We start from the raw sequence: 17676 nt of genomic DNA, 5'->3' as shown, positions 1-17676 counted from the left end.
AGATTCAGTTTAGCATGGATAAAGACTGAATTTCTCTGTTGATGTATTTCATTGAATTTTCACCTGTGATACACATGAATAAATACTCCATAGAAGACATATCTGATGCCTCTCTAAATTCAGCTGAGGTAAGAAAAAAAAAAGTCCCAAATTTGAATGAAACTATTGAAAGAACAGTTTCAAAATTCTTTAAGTATAGATTACATAGGTCCAATGAGAACAAAGTTCCAGTTCCAGATGCTAAATATGACAGAGGATCCTTAGACTCTTCTAAAAGTAACACAGGTAATGTAAAACCCAAAAAGGAGATTAGTATGGACTTTAGCATTATCAGTCATTAATATGTCAGACTTGCAACAGCTTCATGAAGACTGGAGTTTAGGTTTATTTTCTTAAAGAAAGACAATTCTGGGCTTCAAAGAAAAAAGTACTTGAAGATATTTCCTCCATTATAGATCTGCATGGGAGATATTTTTCCATTTTTTTTTCTTGTGCAGTATGAATCTGCATGGTATAGTATATTTCTGAAAAAGGCAATAGATATTAAGAAAATAGACACTATTTCTAAATTTTGTTAGGAATAAGAAGGCACCACTGATTTGAGGTTGTGTCCTGTTGTCACTGATAGTTGACTGTGAGTTGTTTATTTCAGCATTTGTTCATATTAAAACTTTTCTCTAGGTAATATCACTTAAGACCATTACTGTGGTTTTCGGACCACAAACAAAACACATTCATAGTAGTATTTCATCATAGAGAGATCATTCACAGTATATGTTGACAATACAGATTCTTTTTCCACCTGTAATACAAACAAAAATCAAAATAAGATCATGATGGCAACACTATTAACAAATAAGAAGTTAGTAATGGCAGGCACTATCCTAACTATATTTAAACAATAGACTGAAAACAGCCATCATCCCACTTACAAAGTAACAGGTTATGTAAGTTCAGTATCACACCACTAACACTTGGTTAAAAATGGATTCAAATTCAGGCAATCTTAACTATGAAGTGCTATAAATGCATTGCTTGTCTTTACTCTTAAGAATAAATCCATTCTTTTGTAAATGAGTGGAACAGTCCTAAATAAATAAATAACCAACTCAACAGCCAAAGTACCATCAAGTCTTATTTAATAAGGGGGTGGAGAGAGGAGAAAGGCCAGGAGGTAGAAAATAAGAGAGAACTGTTTCTTTGATGCCTGCCTTCCCATGATCTGCCTTCTCCAGAGCCTAGTCTACTCAGTACCTGTCAGTAAGAGATTACCCAGGCCATTATCAGCTACCATTTATTGAAGGTCTATTTCAACAGGAATTATAGTTTTCCCTTTACATACATATTGTTCCGAATTTTACAATTAAGAAAGCTGTGTAATAATGCTTTTTCTATCTGAATTGAGAAAAAGAAAAGTGAAGAAGTAAAGTTAGTAACTGCTATAATGCCTGTATTCCTGTTGAAAGGCTTTGCAAGCTAAACTCTGGCACTGTTTCTTTCCATTCTTACCTCCAGCTGGAATCCATACTGAAGAACAACATTTTTAATATCCTCATAGCTCAATTCTATAGACAGTTCATTGGCCAGATTTTCAAAATGGTACAGTAGAGGACCTATGGTTTGAAGATACTATGAGTGAGTTACATGAACACAAGCATACACTGACAGCTTTGGACACTGCATGTACTAGATGTACTAGTTGAGTAGGAAATAAGGGGAAAATGAAAAGGTCCACTACATTTGCTGAGGACAGTCATCCAGACTTCTGCAGTTTCAGCCAAGACAACATCACGTCACAGCTGTACCCTCAGACTCCTCTGTATAGTCTCGTCTCTACCTTTGCCTGAGCTCACCATCAATCCTACATAGAGCTAGCCATTTATACTCCACAGACAACAAACTGAGAGGATGAAAAAAGGCAAGAAGAGATAAAAGTAACAGCTGAGACAGTTTTGGCTCCTAAGAGGCTTTGCCATCCTGTAACCCTGTGGGTAAACATTTTTTTCTCTTTCAGTTTCTAGGTAAGGTTTTTCAATGTAGCCCAGGAGGTTTTGAACACTTAAATCTTCCTGCCTCAACTTCTTAAATGCCAGGAATCTAGTCATGCTGGCCCCTCTTTTATTTTTACCCTACCTAAACCACTAAAGTAAATGACCATGAATATAGTTTATATGTTAGCACACCCTTCAAAATAACAGTGTTCTTCTTTAAAAACCTACTCTTGCCAGGTGGTGGTGGTGGTGGCGGCGGCGGCGGCGGCGGCACATGCCTTTAATCCCAGCACTTGGGAGACAGAGGCAGGTGGACCTCTGTGAGTTCGAGGTCAGCCTGGTCTACAGAGCGAGATCCAGGAAAGGCACAAAGCTACACAGAGAAACCCTGTCTCAAAAACACCAAAAAACAAAACAAAAACCCTACTCTTACTGGCCAGTTTCTGGCCATCTGTTCAGTCCTAAACTATATCAAAGCCTCTGTATAGAGTGCAGATCCTCGGAGCAATCTTTATAGCCTTTGAAGCTTTATTTTATGCTTGTTCCACTTTTATATAAATGTTTATTTTATGTGCATGAATGTTTCACCTGCAAGTATGTGTATGTACCATGTGGAAGGCAGAAGATGACATCAAGACATCCTGGAACTGTAGTTACAGAAGGTTGTGAGCCACCACTGTGTGGGTGCTGGTACTAAATCTGGGTCCTCTGCAAGAGCAGTAAATTCTCTTAACCACTGTGCCATCTCTACAACCCCTTTGCTCTATTGTTTTAAGAGCATCTGAAAATTAATTTTGTAGGTATACACTCCTCCCAATAAGTCATATGTAATTGTCTTTCCACTTCCATGTTTAATCTCAAAAGCCTATAAAGCCCTATCCCTCAAACTCAAACTTTAGCTATGCTGATATATTATGTACCCTAATATAACTTGCCTGCAGATTCAGAGAACAGAACAAGCCACTAGACTAAACATAGAGGCCAGACAGTGGTGGCACACACCTTTAATCTTAGCACTGGGGAGGCAGAGATCCATATGGATCTCTGAGTTCAAAGCCACCCTGGACTACATGAGATTGACTCAGTTTAGGAGAGAAACAGAGCCAGGCAGTGGTGGCACACACCTTTAATCCTAATACTTGGGAATCATATGCCTTTAATCCCAGCACTTGAAATCTCATGCTTTTGATTGAGAAGCATACACGCCTTTGATCCCAGCACTAAGAAGAAAGTAATGGCTGGGTGGAGAAAGGTATATAAGGAACTGCCTTGGCTTCCCTGTGTGAATGACTATAAACCCTTCATAGTACAACATCCTTTAGAATTTATTTACTGTAGTGTTGTATCACACACTACTTTCAGGTAAATGTCAGCATTCTCATATCTGCAAACTAAGCATCAAGCAATATGACACATATGAGTGTAGTATATGCACACGTGTGCACACAAAGGTCAGAGGATGACACTAGATATCCCTCTCTATCATTCTTCACCTTATTTCTTTGAGACAAGGTCTCTCACTGAACCTGGCACCATGTATGGTGGTGGCCAGCAAGCCCCAGTGATCTTCTCTCTTATCTCTGTCTCCAACAGCACTGGGATTTCAGGCATATTCATGGCAACATCTGGCTTTTCATTTTATAAGATTTGTTTTTATTTTATTTATGTGTCTGTGTTGAGTGTATGCCATGTTTGTATAGTTACCTGCAGAGGCCTGAAGAAGGCATCAGATTCACCCAGTGCTTGAATTACAGGCTGTTGTGAGCCATGTAACATGGGTCTGAGAAATGTACTACGGTTCACCAGAAGAGCAGCAAGTGCTCTTAACCTTTAAGCTATGTCTCCAGGCTGAATACCTGACTTTGTATGTGGGTGCTAGGAATCAAATTCAGGTCCTCATGCTTGCATAGAAAGCATTCCTGTCCACATAACCATCTCACCAGCCCAAAGATGTCTTTAAGTTTAAGTCTACCAAAATGACTAGTAAATGCTAACTGTCTAACTTAAATGTTTATAACATTACCAGTCAAGACAAGAACTGTGGTGTGAATACGCTCTGTAGTCTTTTGTTATAAATTGTGCTTTGACAGATATCTCCACATATTTCAGATCTTCCCTTACACAAAGACATTTGAGACAACAAATATTTTTACTGACTTGGTTCAAATTGCCAAAAGAGTTAGAGATGGAAGATCCCGTATCCTAAGTGCTTGAGTTCAGGTGTTTTAGATTTTAGAATATTTACATATACAAAAGGAGATAGAAAAGGGGACTGAGTCAAACCACAACACTAGTTTGTTTGATATATACTTAATCACATAACCTAATAGTCTGTCTGGACAGTATGGATTACCAAGGGCTTTGCTTATAGTAAGGCTCTACCAATGGGCTATAACCCTAAACTCTAACACTAATTTTGCACAGTATTTTTAGTGCATGTACACTCCCTGTGATCTATCAGATGAGATCATGTATTGAACTTGCTACTTAGCCTATCAAGATTTTAGATTTTTGAGCAATTTAGACTTTCAAGTTAGGAAAGATCTGTATAGATTTTCACTTATAACTGCATGAAGAGTATTGTCTCAAAACTTTATTGGGGTGAGATGCAATGGTACTGTCACTCTGAAAAACAGATCAGTAGTTTCTGGCAAAATTTGCTCTGCACTCATCATATATAACTAAGAAATTTCTTTACTGGGTGCTAACCCAAGAGAAATGAAATCTTGTAGCCACATTTAAGATTCTGTGCCAAGTATCCATAGCAACTTTATTCCTAACCAGCATAGTCTGGCAAAAAAATCAAATGTTCATCCATTGAGAACTGATAAACAAAATGTCACCCATCCATCCAGTGACGTATGATTCAGCAATAAAAGGGAACATCACACTGGTTATGCAGCAACCTAAGTGAGTCTCAAAGCATCATGCTAGACAATGGAAGCCAGATACATAAAGTACTACACTGTATGGCTCTGTTTATATGATACTCTGGGAAGGGGAAACTGGAGTTACAGAAACCCAGACAGCAGTTGCCAGGTTTTTTGTTTTGTTTTGTTTTTTGTTTTCAATTATCATCTCTCTTCATATTAAGAGAAAAAACAAAGTTGTATTTTCCTTGGTCAAAAAGATAGAGTAAGCTCATAATAGAAAGATAAGGCAACATGAAGCAGCATCAAAAGAAAGTGAAAGCATCTCTAATCCATCCACAGACTCTCACTTGTATACTGTATCTCCTTGAGGGTTTCCTTGACACACGGTAAGAAGAATTACATATACACTTTAGCGTCTTTCTAAGGAATGTACTTACTGTGGAAGTCTTAAAACGACTTATCCATTTCTTGCTGTTAGGAGACAGGTCCAGTCTAAAATTTATTGGGCATACCTGTTCATTAACTGACTTTTAGTGTTAGCCCTTATCTAATTACTTTTCTCTGATAGAAAATATAATTTAACAAATATATAATATTAGCAAATACTTTAGGCTTTGTGGGCCATATATACTCCCCATATCTATCACTTACTCATATTTTTCCCCCTTGCCCTTTAAGAAAATACAAAGCACTCATAGATGATAGGGCCAGAAAAACTGCATAAAGGCTACATTTAACATAGACTTAACAGTTATAGTAACAAGTCACTGGCTTTCCCCAACCTGAGGAGGGTTATAAAAAGTGTCTTAACTTTCCCTTTAAGGGTTTTGTAAGTTACAGATCCTTACAACTCTGACTTGACGCAATTTGGGGAGCTGTTCACTAATTTTGCTTCAATGTCAGAACCAGAAGATTGCTGGCAGTTGCAACTCTTACACATGAAAATATTGATTCTCTATGATCACATAGTAAAACCCACTTCTAAGGGGGCTGATACATTCTTAGTGCACAAAGAACACTAAGCCTCTAGATCCATATGGCTGACATCCAAACCATAGGGATGTCTTTTACTCGTACAGATGCCATCGTATCGAGTCTGTAGGCAGCCAATCTCCCTGTCTGACTTTGTCCCTTCTTGCAAATCTTGAATACATTCATCCACAAACATGGCAGTCAGTAAAGACCCACTATTTGCCAGGGTCCACACTCAGTGACTAGGAGGCATTAGAGCCTTATTGTCATACAACTCGGAGATGGAAAAAAGGGGAAAGGGGCAGGAACTGGGGGAGGATGCAAAGCCATTAAGAAGCCAGATCACTAGAGGCACTGCATATAACCTTGGAGAGGTTCAAATAATCAAAAAAGCTATACAATTTTATGTAAGGAGACTGACGGGCACAGATCTGCATGTTGAAAAGGTAACCCTGCTGATGGGGGATGAAAGGGACATGAAGTTTCAGATACCCTAAGGACTACTACATCTTACTCCAGGGAAGCAATGATGAAGTTATAGCAATGGTTCTCAACTGGGAACAATTCTGCCTTGCTAAGGAACATTTTCAATGTCTGAGGGTGATTTTTACTTAGCATACTGGGGGGATACTACTGGAATCTGGTAAGCAAAAGTCAAGGATGCCATTAACAACCCTGTGATATATAGAACAGACCCCCTGCCACCATCCCTGAAGAATAAATAACCCTACCCCAAATGACAGTAGGGCCACAGTTAAGAAACAAGGATAAAGTCAGAGGTACTAAGGAACTTTAAGAAGTTCAGCTTTCAGCTCAACTCTGAAGAGGAGGTGGTGATGTGGACTGAATGTCTGGGCCCCATGTCTCCCCTTCCCAGTTGGTGTGTGACAGCCTTAGTGTTGAGTTCAGCTGCATTTGAAGTTGGGGTCTATCAGGAAACAGGAAACAATTATGGTTAATAAGAGCATAAAAATGGGGTCAAGACCTGGCAGAATTAGTCTCTTCATGTAAAACACCTGGTCAAATGCTTGTCCTCTGGCTCTCTCCTCTCCAGCCCCACAGCCTTACTTGCCAGAGTCAGGTAAATGCACAGCATCAAGAAAGCAGCTGTGCTTGCTAATTTTATGTCAACTTGACACAAGCCATAGTCACCAAAAAGGAGGAAGCCTCAACTGAGAAAATGCCTCTAAGATCCAGCTGTATGCAAGCCTGTAGAGCAGTGGTTCTCAACCTGTGGGTCACCACCATGGGAAAACACAGATTTCTTAAGTCTTAGGACCAGAGACACCATTCAGCAGCAAAATTACAGTTATGAAGTAGCAACAAAAATAACTTAATGGCTGGGGGTCACCACAACATGAGGAACTGTATAAAAGGATAGCAGCATTAGGAAGGTTGGGAACCACTGCTGTAGGGCATTTTCTTAATTAGTGATTGATGGGGGAAGGACAGAGCATTGAGAGTAGTGCCATTCCTGGGCTGGTGGTCCTGGGTTCTATAAGAAAGCAAGACAGTAAGCATCACCCCTCCATGGCCTCTGCATCAGCTCCTGCCCTGACTTCCTCCAATGATGAACGGCAATATAGAAATATAAAGCTAAATAAGGCCCTTTTTCCCATTTGCTTTTGGTCATTGTGTTTCATCATAGCAGTAGTAACTCTAATTGGGACAGCAGCTATGTGTAATCTATGACCGCAACACAAGAGAGCCTTCTCCAGACATCAACCTGGCTGACCCCTTATCCTTGGAATCCCATCTCCACAACTATGACAGAATAAATGTCTGCTGTTTATCCAATCTGTTAGGCATTGTTTTAGCAGCCCAGCCTAATCAAAAGATCAAAGACTTTCTCCCAATATTTGGTGAGGGAGTTTGAGCAGATCCAGGTCTAGAAAAGTATCAGGGAGGCACAAGAATCATCTTGAGATATCTAATTTTCTTTTTTTTTTTTAATCCATGAAAGACAAAACTGGCTTGGAACACAAGAGCATTATTTGAATCAGAAATACTGACAGAGAATTAAAAGCAATAGGGGAAAACATGCAACTGGGTAGAAGGAACAGAGTAAAGAACCAGCACATGGTATAAAAAGTAAAGAACACTGATTTTATCAAGGATACACCCATATTTAAGGAAAATCAGATTATTATTTTTAAAGATTTTGCCTTTAATTATGTGTACATGCACAGGTATGTGGATGCTGGTGCCTGAATGCTGGTGCCTGTGGAAGCTAGAGGCATCTGGAGCTAGGGTTATAGGTGTTGTTACAGGTAGCCACCTAATGTGAGTGCTGGGAAATGAACTCTGATCCTCTGCAAGAATAGCATGCACTCTGAACTGCAGAGCCATTTTTCCAGCCCTGATTATTATTTTTAATATTCTTTAACTTATACATGCAAAACACTCTATTTATGAAGTATTCAGCTTAGGTAGGTTTTTTCCATTATTGTAATTCCTCAGATTGTTTGGAAAGCCTGTGGCTAGATGACTGGCAGGTCTAACTGTCCTTGTAAGCTACCTGATCCATGACGTCTGTTGTTCATGACACTGAAGACATACTGTAGCATAACTACTTTTAGCTAACAGCCTCCCTGCTTAGAAGAGCCAACTTTGTTTTAGGCATTTGTTATATAACTTAATAAAATATTAATAAAACAAGTGTTCGTGCACAAAGTTGCTTTTATCAGTTAAATAAAGTACCTTAGAAGGACAACAAACCTTATCCTAACACAATAACTAGTGTCCAAACCTTCAATTTTGTATATATAGTGTCGTGTTAATGCTAAGCACAAAGTGACTATGTCAGGCTATGAGCCTGTCTCTCACCACAAGTACACTCCAGGACCTTTCTGGTAGTTATTTAACCAGGACTCATGTTCTTCCACTATTAGTAAATAGAGCCTTTTCATTAGGATTGCCCTGAGAGGCTGACAATGTAGCTCAGTGGAAAGAGCACTTGTCTAGATGCACAAGACCCTACTATGACCCCTAGGACCACAAACAGGATAGGGCTATTATAAATTTAAAGTATTTATAAGGATACCTAAATCACAGGGAACACATAGATTCTCAGTAGTGTCCTTCAATCATTCCTTGGGCCAACTTTCCCAAAGCATTTACTTTTAAAGTCCTAAGGTTTGAGATATTTGATTCTTATGATGATGGCATTTTACAGCTGTTCTCATCTAATCTTACAAAATTCTGAAGAGAGAGTGGGAAGACTTACTACTTCTAGTCTTGGTCCTGATAAAACAATTTCCAGTAAAAATAAAATCATTACATAGTAATTGACAGAAGCTCAGCAATAAACTAGGTCTTTATGTATCCGTCCTCTTCTGTGGTAGAGTCTTCATCATGAAAGCCTCATCTTCTAAGCATGGTTAATGTTCTAAACATAGGGCACACTTAAATGGACATTTCACCATATTCCCTCTACCTTTAAGATGATAAAATAGGCAATTCCCTTTAGATTCTTGATAAAGGAACAAGTCATACTCACTTTTATTTCTAGTATCAAGCAATAGGCTCAAAGTACAAAGGGTTTTTTTGCATATATGAAATTGTATTTCTATTGCTTCTTAAACTCATGGTAGTTAGAAAAACTATCTCATCTACTGGAGAGAAAAATTCCATGACGAAGGTAAAATCCTCCCTCCAAAGATTTAAAACAATAAAAACATTCTCTTCTTTTCCTTGTGAATGTTTTTTTTTCCTTTGATAGATTCTTCTCTCATACAATACATCCCAACCAGTTTCCCTTCCCTCCACTCCTCCTAGCTCCCCCCACTTTTACCCTCCCCCAAGATCTACTCCCCCTCCATTTCCTCTGTCCCTCTCCAAGAGATGACAGGAAAACAGGACAAAACAACATACAATAAGACAAGATGAAAGCCCCCATATTGAGGCTCGACAAAGCAACCCAACAGGAAGAAAAGAGTCTCAAGAGCAGGCAAAACAGTCAGAGATACACACGTTCCCACTGTTAGGAGTCTCATAAGAATATCAAGCTAACAGCCATAACATATCCGCAAAACCTGGTGCAGACCCGTGCAGGCCCCATGCTTGCTTCTTCAGTCTCTGAAAACACTCTTCTCTTAACAGAATGAAATGCCACTGCATGCACAGAGTGGGGGAAGAGTACAAGGGACTAAGTACCGAATCAGCAGGTTAAACTTAGTATGAGCCCCAGTTAAGACCCATAGGCTGCCCTAAGAGGGACATCCCAATGCTTGGACTGCCTCTGCTTTCAGGAGTTATCACCCACTTGAATGTGGTCTAATAGATAATACAGCATAATTATATGTTCACAAGCATCTGGTACTGTGCCACTACCAAATGGAAAAGAGCTCTAATCCCCAGCCTGATGTATAAAATGTTAATGAACATTAAAGCACTTACCAAGGTTTATCCAAATTCCACCTGGCTTGAGTATTCTCCATATGGTATCAATATAATCAATTACATTGTGAGCTGTATCTATGAAGAAGCAGGTGGCAATACAGTCCCAGGTATCTAATCAACAGAAATCAGACCACTGCATCGGTTATTTTTACCTATCTATTAAGCTTGCCAATTAACTCTTACAGAATATTAATATTTCATTTAACTGAAAGGATGCAGACACTGTACTATTCTGATCAACACTATAATCAAGATGATAATAGTATAGTAAATACAGTAGTCAATTTAGAAATCATTCGTTATTAACACATCAATACATATTACCAAATGATACTGTTAAAGAGTTGCTTAGCATCTACTCAACTGCTAGCCTTTAGTTTTACTATGTTTACTTCTGTGATGCTTGTAACTAAACCTAGGGTCTTGAGCTAGGAAAGTGCTCTGTGACTGGGCTACCCTAGTTCTCATCTAAAATCTGTTAAAAACAAAATAGTCACCTTAATTTTTGAGTTCCGATTTAAACCAGTGTTAACGACTGGTTCTGGCAGGTTTTAGGTAGGCCTTTCTTGCCAATTTGAGAAATGATGACATTAAAATACCCAAATACCTACTATTTCTTGATAATCATCAGGGAGAAGTTGGCTGGAGAAAACACAGGCAAAGGTGCCCCCCATCCCACCCCCCAAAAAACTGTTTAGCTCTTGGAAGCTGTTGCCAGGCAGAGGTAGAGACCAGATTCAAGATGTAGTGTCTACTCTAATCCTGATGTGGTAAAAGTTCCTGGCCCAAAAGGGATCACCTGCGTCCTCTTCCAGTCCCAGTCAGAGGAAAATGATTCTTAGTTGCATCATGATGCTTTCCACTATTTCACTGGTCTGAGATCTTGTTCCTTAACATTTATTTACCCAACAGCTTAACCTCTCCCAGTTGTTCCTTTCTAACTTCAGAATGCAGGTTGATACATCTTTCTTTGTTGCTACCCTTGCTCCAAGCTGTCTTCCGGAGGCTTCCTGTCCTCTCAGAGTACAATTCAAACTTCTTGCTTTGAGTTGGCCTAACCAACCAACCCTATGCCCTTTTATCTCCCTCATCCCCTTACTCCCTTCACCACAGCCCCTGCTGAACACAGCCAAGCGCTCTTCCTAACCCCCTTGCCATCCCTAAACATGTGACAATTTCCTTCTTAGTTTCTACTCTTGGACTTACTTTACTTTCTTCCAAACAATTCTGTATGTTACGGCCTCTCTGTCTCTTCCAGAGTTATAAGTCCCCTGTGCCTAGGGACTTTGTCCCACTAACTGCTGTGTTTTGAATTTCTAGAATGCACTTGGCATTTAACAGGCAGCAAACAGATCTTTCTTGAAAGAATGCTCTTGCTACTGTGCAGAGTTGTTTTCCTTCTTCCTGTTACTGCACATTTACACTCGTCCCTTGTCCATTACTGCCTCCCTCCAATGTCTCCAAAAATTTGAAATCTAACTTTCCAACCTGACACAATTCTACAACCAAAGCTAACCTACTTTTTAAGACATATCTCCCATAAAGCTTCTTTCCTTGCCAATCTGACCCTGCTGCAGTCCGCGATGACCTTATTCTTTGGTGTCTTTGTACCTCAAATAACTATTCGTCTCTGTCCATCAAGTCACAGCCTCTTTACAAGAAAGCTCCATTCCCACACTATTTTATTTCCGTCCTTACTGCAATCGGCACATATTTGAACTCTTTAAAAGTTATCTTTTAGTAACAGAGCCAACATCTCTTGAATGTACATATATTTCTTTACATTTCCTGTCACTGCCTTTTACACAACCTTGAAAATATTCTGTTGTCACTGACATTGCACACCTTATATTCTGTCACTGAAACAAACGGTTATAACATTGGGTCATCATTTAGAATAACAGATAAGAACTTTAAATACTTGCTTTGAACTTACTGCATTCTGAGTAAATCTCCTGAAAGTCTCCTGCTGTCATCGAAAAGTTAGAACCTGGAGGAAGACTGTGGGGGTCAACATCAGGGAAAAAAATGGGTCGAATCTGATCAGCTGATCTCCGATTATTGCTAAACTGATGGATCCAGGGATAAAGTTTATATTTGTTAATTTCAGAACATCTGTAAAATATGAGCATAAGGTTCAATGTTAACTACACATTTTACCAAAAAAGAACCTACTTCAAGCACTAAAATATCTATTGATTGAAGGTTTTCACATGTAACTTATTAGACTTGAAAAGTGTCAATCTATACTGCACTCAGTTATCTGAAGCTGTGTATACATGTAGATGACCAATTGTGGATTAAAAGAAACAAATTCAGAGACTCACATGTGCTATTCATTTGGATTTATAAAAAATTACTAAAATTTTGTTGGTTTTTGAGACAGGGTCTTATGTAGTCCAGTCTGGCCTTGAACTCACTGTGTAACTGAGGATGACATTGAATTCTTGATCCTCCTATTTTCACCCCACAAAAGCTGAGATAAGAGGCCTGTGCCACCACATCCAGCAAAAATGTATTCCTGAACCTCACATTTGAGTAAAAACAAGGAAACTAGACTTGTTACCTACTTTTACCATTCTACACGTAGCCTTCTTCTTCCCCCATCTCACCAGCAACTCATACTGCCACCAATGACAGCACTGCACTGAAGAACTGAATACGTTACCAGTGACGTGCTATTGAAACAGGCAGCTAATTCTGTCTCTAACACACTGTCCCCTGTACCTCCTGACTTAAAAAATGGTCACTCTTTTTTTCTGGTAGAGGACACAGAAGTTCTCAGATCTCATTCCAAATCAGTCATATGAACATGTATGGCCACTTACTGCAAAGTCAGGGAATATAGTTACAATTGCTACCATAAACTCTTCACCAAGAAACAAAAGGTGAAAAAGCTTAAAAAAACAAGAAAAAACCTTTCCTATATTCATGGAATGCTCAATTACTTTTTAAATGGTTATTTGCTTGCCCTGTGTCAACACTGTTAGCTAATTAACACTGGCTACAGTGGCAATTGGTATAAACATTATGAATTTAATGTAAATATGATCTGTATCAGTCAAGTATTATATACTTTTCTTCTAATTCAGAATTGTTCAAAAATAGGTAAAGCAATTTGATTTTGAGAATTTACTATTTCCAGCAAAAAGTAAATTAAATACCTGTTGAGTACAAAGTTGGAAGAAAAGAGCATAAAAAAACTCCATTCATTTCCTTGACAAGCATAACCTAGCATAGCTATTTCCCAGGCCAATCTTCCTAGTCCAGCACCAGGTACCAGAATATTTACTTTAGAAGGATCCCTGAAATGAAACAAGGCAATTATATCCAGCCCCTCAAAGAGGAAAAAAAATTAAGAAAGAAAAAAAGACAAAATCCACATTAACAACTAAAAGTGTACTGAATTATTCAATAAGCATAAGCTAACTTAGACTCTTGACTTCTTAAAACTGAAGTATTTCTAAATGTCAATAAAAACAAGAGATAGAAAGAATTATCACATTATCAAGTGACCAAAAAAAAAAAAAAAAAAAAACTTAAAAAAAAAAAAAATAGAATCACACTGTATCTAAAGACCTACAGTCATTCCCGTTTCTGGGAAGATAATTTTCCCAAAGTGATCCCCAAATTACATATGGGACATTTGAACAATTAGTTTATCATGAGGCAGAAGACACTTCTAAGCTCATACAACACAATGATTTACAGAACCAAATAAATGACTATATAATAACATAAAGCATCCTAAAATAACTCAGGTACAAAAAGGAAAAAGCAGCAGTTCTGGGCACAGTAACTCATACCTGCAATTCCATGACTGGGAGGCTCAAAGGACTGCCAGTGAGTTTGAGACTAGCTGGTCCTCACTGTAAATTCCAGAGCAGCTTGGGAGACAACTGTTTCCGTTGCCCCTACCTCTCTCCCAAGAGAGAGAGGAAGGAGTAGAGGGATGGATATTCTCTTGGAGAAAATGGGCAACTGCCTTCTTTTCAAAAGAGTTTCATTAAGTTGCCCCAGACTGGCCTCAAACACAGCTCCCATTTCAAGTACTTCTAGACAAGCATTCATGACAAATATATGGCACCAGACCAGGGGTCCTATTTATCCCATCACACTGCCGTTACATGTTCTTTTCTCTAAGTTCTGCTAGTCTGCTTTCAAATTGCAATAAGTTTTAGGGGAAAAAAAAAAGCAGGCAGCAGGGAACTTTTCTCAGGAACCCTGACAAGTCAAATTATAGGGTCAGCAAGATTGCTCAGTGGGTAAAAGCAGCTGTGACTAAGGCTGACAACTTGAGCTCAATCCCTGGGACCAACATAGTAGGAGAGAGCCAACCCTTTTGGGCTATCCCCTGACCTCCACATATGAGCCCATGTGCATGCATTGGTATACACATGGGAACACACATACACATACACATAACTTTTTTTTTAATGTGGGGAAAATGACATTTGTATAGGGAACCAAAGGACAATGTGTGTAACAGTTAGTATTGTTTTTATAAAAAAAGAATTTAACTATTATGTTTCCAAAATTTGGTTCACAAATCCAATTCTATTTCAAACCATTCAAATCTTATAAACTACCTGTTCCCTGAGGTCTTGCACTCTCAGAAAGCAATAGGGCATTTTTGCTAGCATTGTATTCTATAAAGCAATCTTTACATATTCCATTAAAAAAAAAAAAAAAAGAAAGTGCCAGGGAAATGGCTCAGTCAATAAAGTGCTTGCCATGCAAGCCTGAGGACTGGAATTGCATCTCCAAACAGCCAGGTAATCCCAGCCCAGGAAGGCAGAGACAAGAGGATCCCTAGGGCTTGTTGGCCAAGCTACCTAGCTGAATTAGTGAGCTCCGGGTCCAGTGAGAGACCCTATCTAAAAAAATAAGATGGAGAACAACTGAGCAAGACATCCAATGTTCCCTCTGGCCTCCACACACGTGTACCCACATACATGTACATACACAAACTTATAGACATTTGAAAATTCACTCTACAAATGTAGTCCCAAAGGAAGCAGCCCAAGGTTATTTGGTTTTATATATCAATTTAGGGAACATATGTTTGACTAATACACTTGCCAGGAATGGGCACACACCTTCAATCCCAGCACTCAGGAGACAGAGGCAGGCAGATTGCTGTGAATTCGAGGCCACCCTTGGCTATGCAGCAAGTTCCAAGCCAACCAGAACTACACAATAAAAACTCTATCTTTAAAGAAACAAAATAAAACCCAACAAGAACAATTTGGTAACTTATGGAAGATTAGCTTTATGATTGCTTTTTATCAAAATTTCCCTAACCAGAACTATGAACTTAGTGCATTTTAAGAGTGTATACTACTATTAAAAGGTACCAAGACACAAAACACAGGGGTACATCAAGCCCCTGCCTCACAAGTTAGCAGATATTCCAGGTCTTCACACTATTTGTATTATGACAAAAAGGTGTTTTCAAAGGGCTTTAACACAAAGTTGGTAGAATAAAAACATGACTGATCAAGAACCAAACAAATATTACACATTTCCTAAATGTGTAATATTAACTAGATGTTTCCCCCAAAGGTATACATGCTGATTTGAATCTTTAAGAAGTCTCGAGCATTTTTTATTTTCATGGAGAAGAGAAACAAATTTAAAATACAGATGTGGTGATTTTAAAACTTTAAAAACTAGGAACAGATAGATATATAAAATGTGGCCACATAATCAAATGTTGCCAGCTTGAGATTCTCAGCAAAAAAGTAGCAAGTTGACCAAGTTAGTAAGGTGCATTTACTACAAAATGTGACCCTAACACAGGAGGAAAAAATCTCAGCAGTTCATTCAAGACAGGAGTGAAGAAGAGGTGGACTTATAAGGACAAGACTAAACAGACACAAGCAGACTAGGCTACTTTTTTACTGACAGTAAATGTGTGTGACAGAGCTTTCATTAATTGGACCTTTCCTTTACCAATCAGCAAACTCTAACACACTATACTTTGTTTTGTGGTATCATCAGAGTGACACTTGGCTGACCCCTGGTGGTAGAAATATTCTAGAAATTTAGTTTATAGATTCCTTGTTTCCACTATTCTTCAAAGCATTTAAAATTACATATGGACCTTATATTTACAGCCTGCATATGTCCAAAAATTCTGAACAGTGGTCTATACAAATTAATCATTAAGACACATTATACCAGGACCAGGACAGTCAAGGCTACACAGAGAAACCCTGTCTGGAAAAACCTAAATAAATAAATAAATAACCCAATTACAGGCATCTACATTACTTCTAATATTTTAGCATTACAATATTAGAATAATTTCCACATTCAGAAGTATATCTGTAAATAAGATTCAACAAAATTGAACTCTAAGAAAGATTTTGACAAAAACTACAAAATTGTCCTTCATAAAAAATTTTTTCTCCATAATATTTTTACTAATTTTTTTTCTTACATGAGAAACATGTTTCTCCACAGCTTCACTGGTCCTTAATTTTTAAATTTTGCAGTACATTGTATGAAAAATGGCTTCTTAACAGATTTTTAGATTTGACTTTCTTGTAATATTGTCTTATATTCCTTTTATGCCATTTTCTTTTGAATTATTAATCTTGGACAGCTTACCACTGAGGTATAAACATTTGAAATTCTGATCTGAATGAAGTCTAAAACACATACCTGTTTTCAGAATGAGAGAAAATGTTCTTCACTCTACACAACTACATCTGGCATTCTATATTTCCTCTTTAAAATATATTCCCTTAAGCTAACAAATCCCTTCATAAATATAATTAAAACCTTTATTTTACTATAAATAGAAAAATGCTTCTTTAAAACAGTATTTTTCCTAAAAATTATGAGAAAGATTAATTTTCAACTCTGCCTGTCAACGTCTTTTTGGAGTATAGTGAGTACCAACATACTCTAAACAAACATCACCCCAAATTGTCTTAAAATAGGCTAATCAATTAAAAACTTAAAACAGTAACAAAAGCAACTTAATTGTTCTTATGATAAAAACTGGGAGCCTTTAAGACAGGCTCAAATGTCTCTTTCCTTCAATATCTCTGTACTTTATAGCACTGAACCAGCAGACAGGGAAATTGAAGATCTGTTTTGTTGTTCTTCCTTTATTGTTTTGTTTATTTGGATGAAAATTTCAATACATACTATTCTATCAAATGTTAAGCATTACACTATCCTTGTGCTCATATTTAAGAAAACAGTTCAGACTTGAGCTCAAGCTCACTTGAGTCACACAGTGGCCTTGAACTTGGTGCTCCGCCTGCCTCTCCCTCCTGAATATCTGGATTGCTGATTTTAAGAGCCACCATATTCAGCTAGGCTTGGATTTGTTTGTTTGTTTTTGTTTGGTTGATTTTTGTTGTTGTTGTTTTGGTTTTTTGAGTTAGGGTTTCTCTGTGTAGCTTTGCGCCTTTCCTGGATCT

At 38.1% G+C, this 17676-nt stretch overlaps 1 protein-coding gene across 3 annotated transcripts in view; it reads right to left on the bottom strand.

The window, feature by feature from the left end:
* Window positions 1-361: 361 nt before the first annotated feature.
* Window positions 362-17676, bottom strand: part of Carnmt1 (carnosine N-methyltransferase 1) — a 32826-nt gene continuing 15511 nt past the window's right edge. For all 3 annotated transcript variants that reach the window (XM_028874895.2, XM_037205229.1, XM_028874896.2), the window contains exons 4-8: window positions 13402-13542; window positions 12174-12352; window positions 10235-10348; window positions 1510-1613; window positions 362-802 (exon numbers count right to left, since the gene is read on the bottom strand). In XM_028874895.2, coding sequence (XP_028730728.2) covers window positions 701-802; window positions 1510-1613; window positions 10235-10348; window positions 12174-12352; window positions 13402-13542 — 640 coding nt within the window. In that variant the 3' untranslated portion in view covers window positions 362-700. The remainder of the gene's footprint in view (window positions 803-1509; window positions 1614-10234; window positions 10349-12173; window positions 12353-13401; window positions 13543-17676) is intronic.

This window comes from Peromyscus leucopus, chromosome 1, assembly GCF_004664715.2.
Source record: "Peromyscus leucopus breed LL Stock chromosome 1, UCI_PerLeu_2.1, whole genome shotgun sequence".
Classification (NCBI taxonomy): domain Eukaryota; kingdom Metazoa; phylum Chordata; class Mammalia; order Rodentia; family Cricetidae; genus Peromyscus; species Peromyscus leucopus.
Note: the sequence above shows the minus strand (reverse complement) of the source record. Positions and strands in the feature narration are given on the sequence as shown.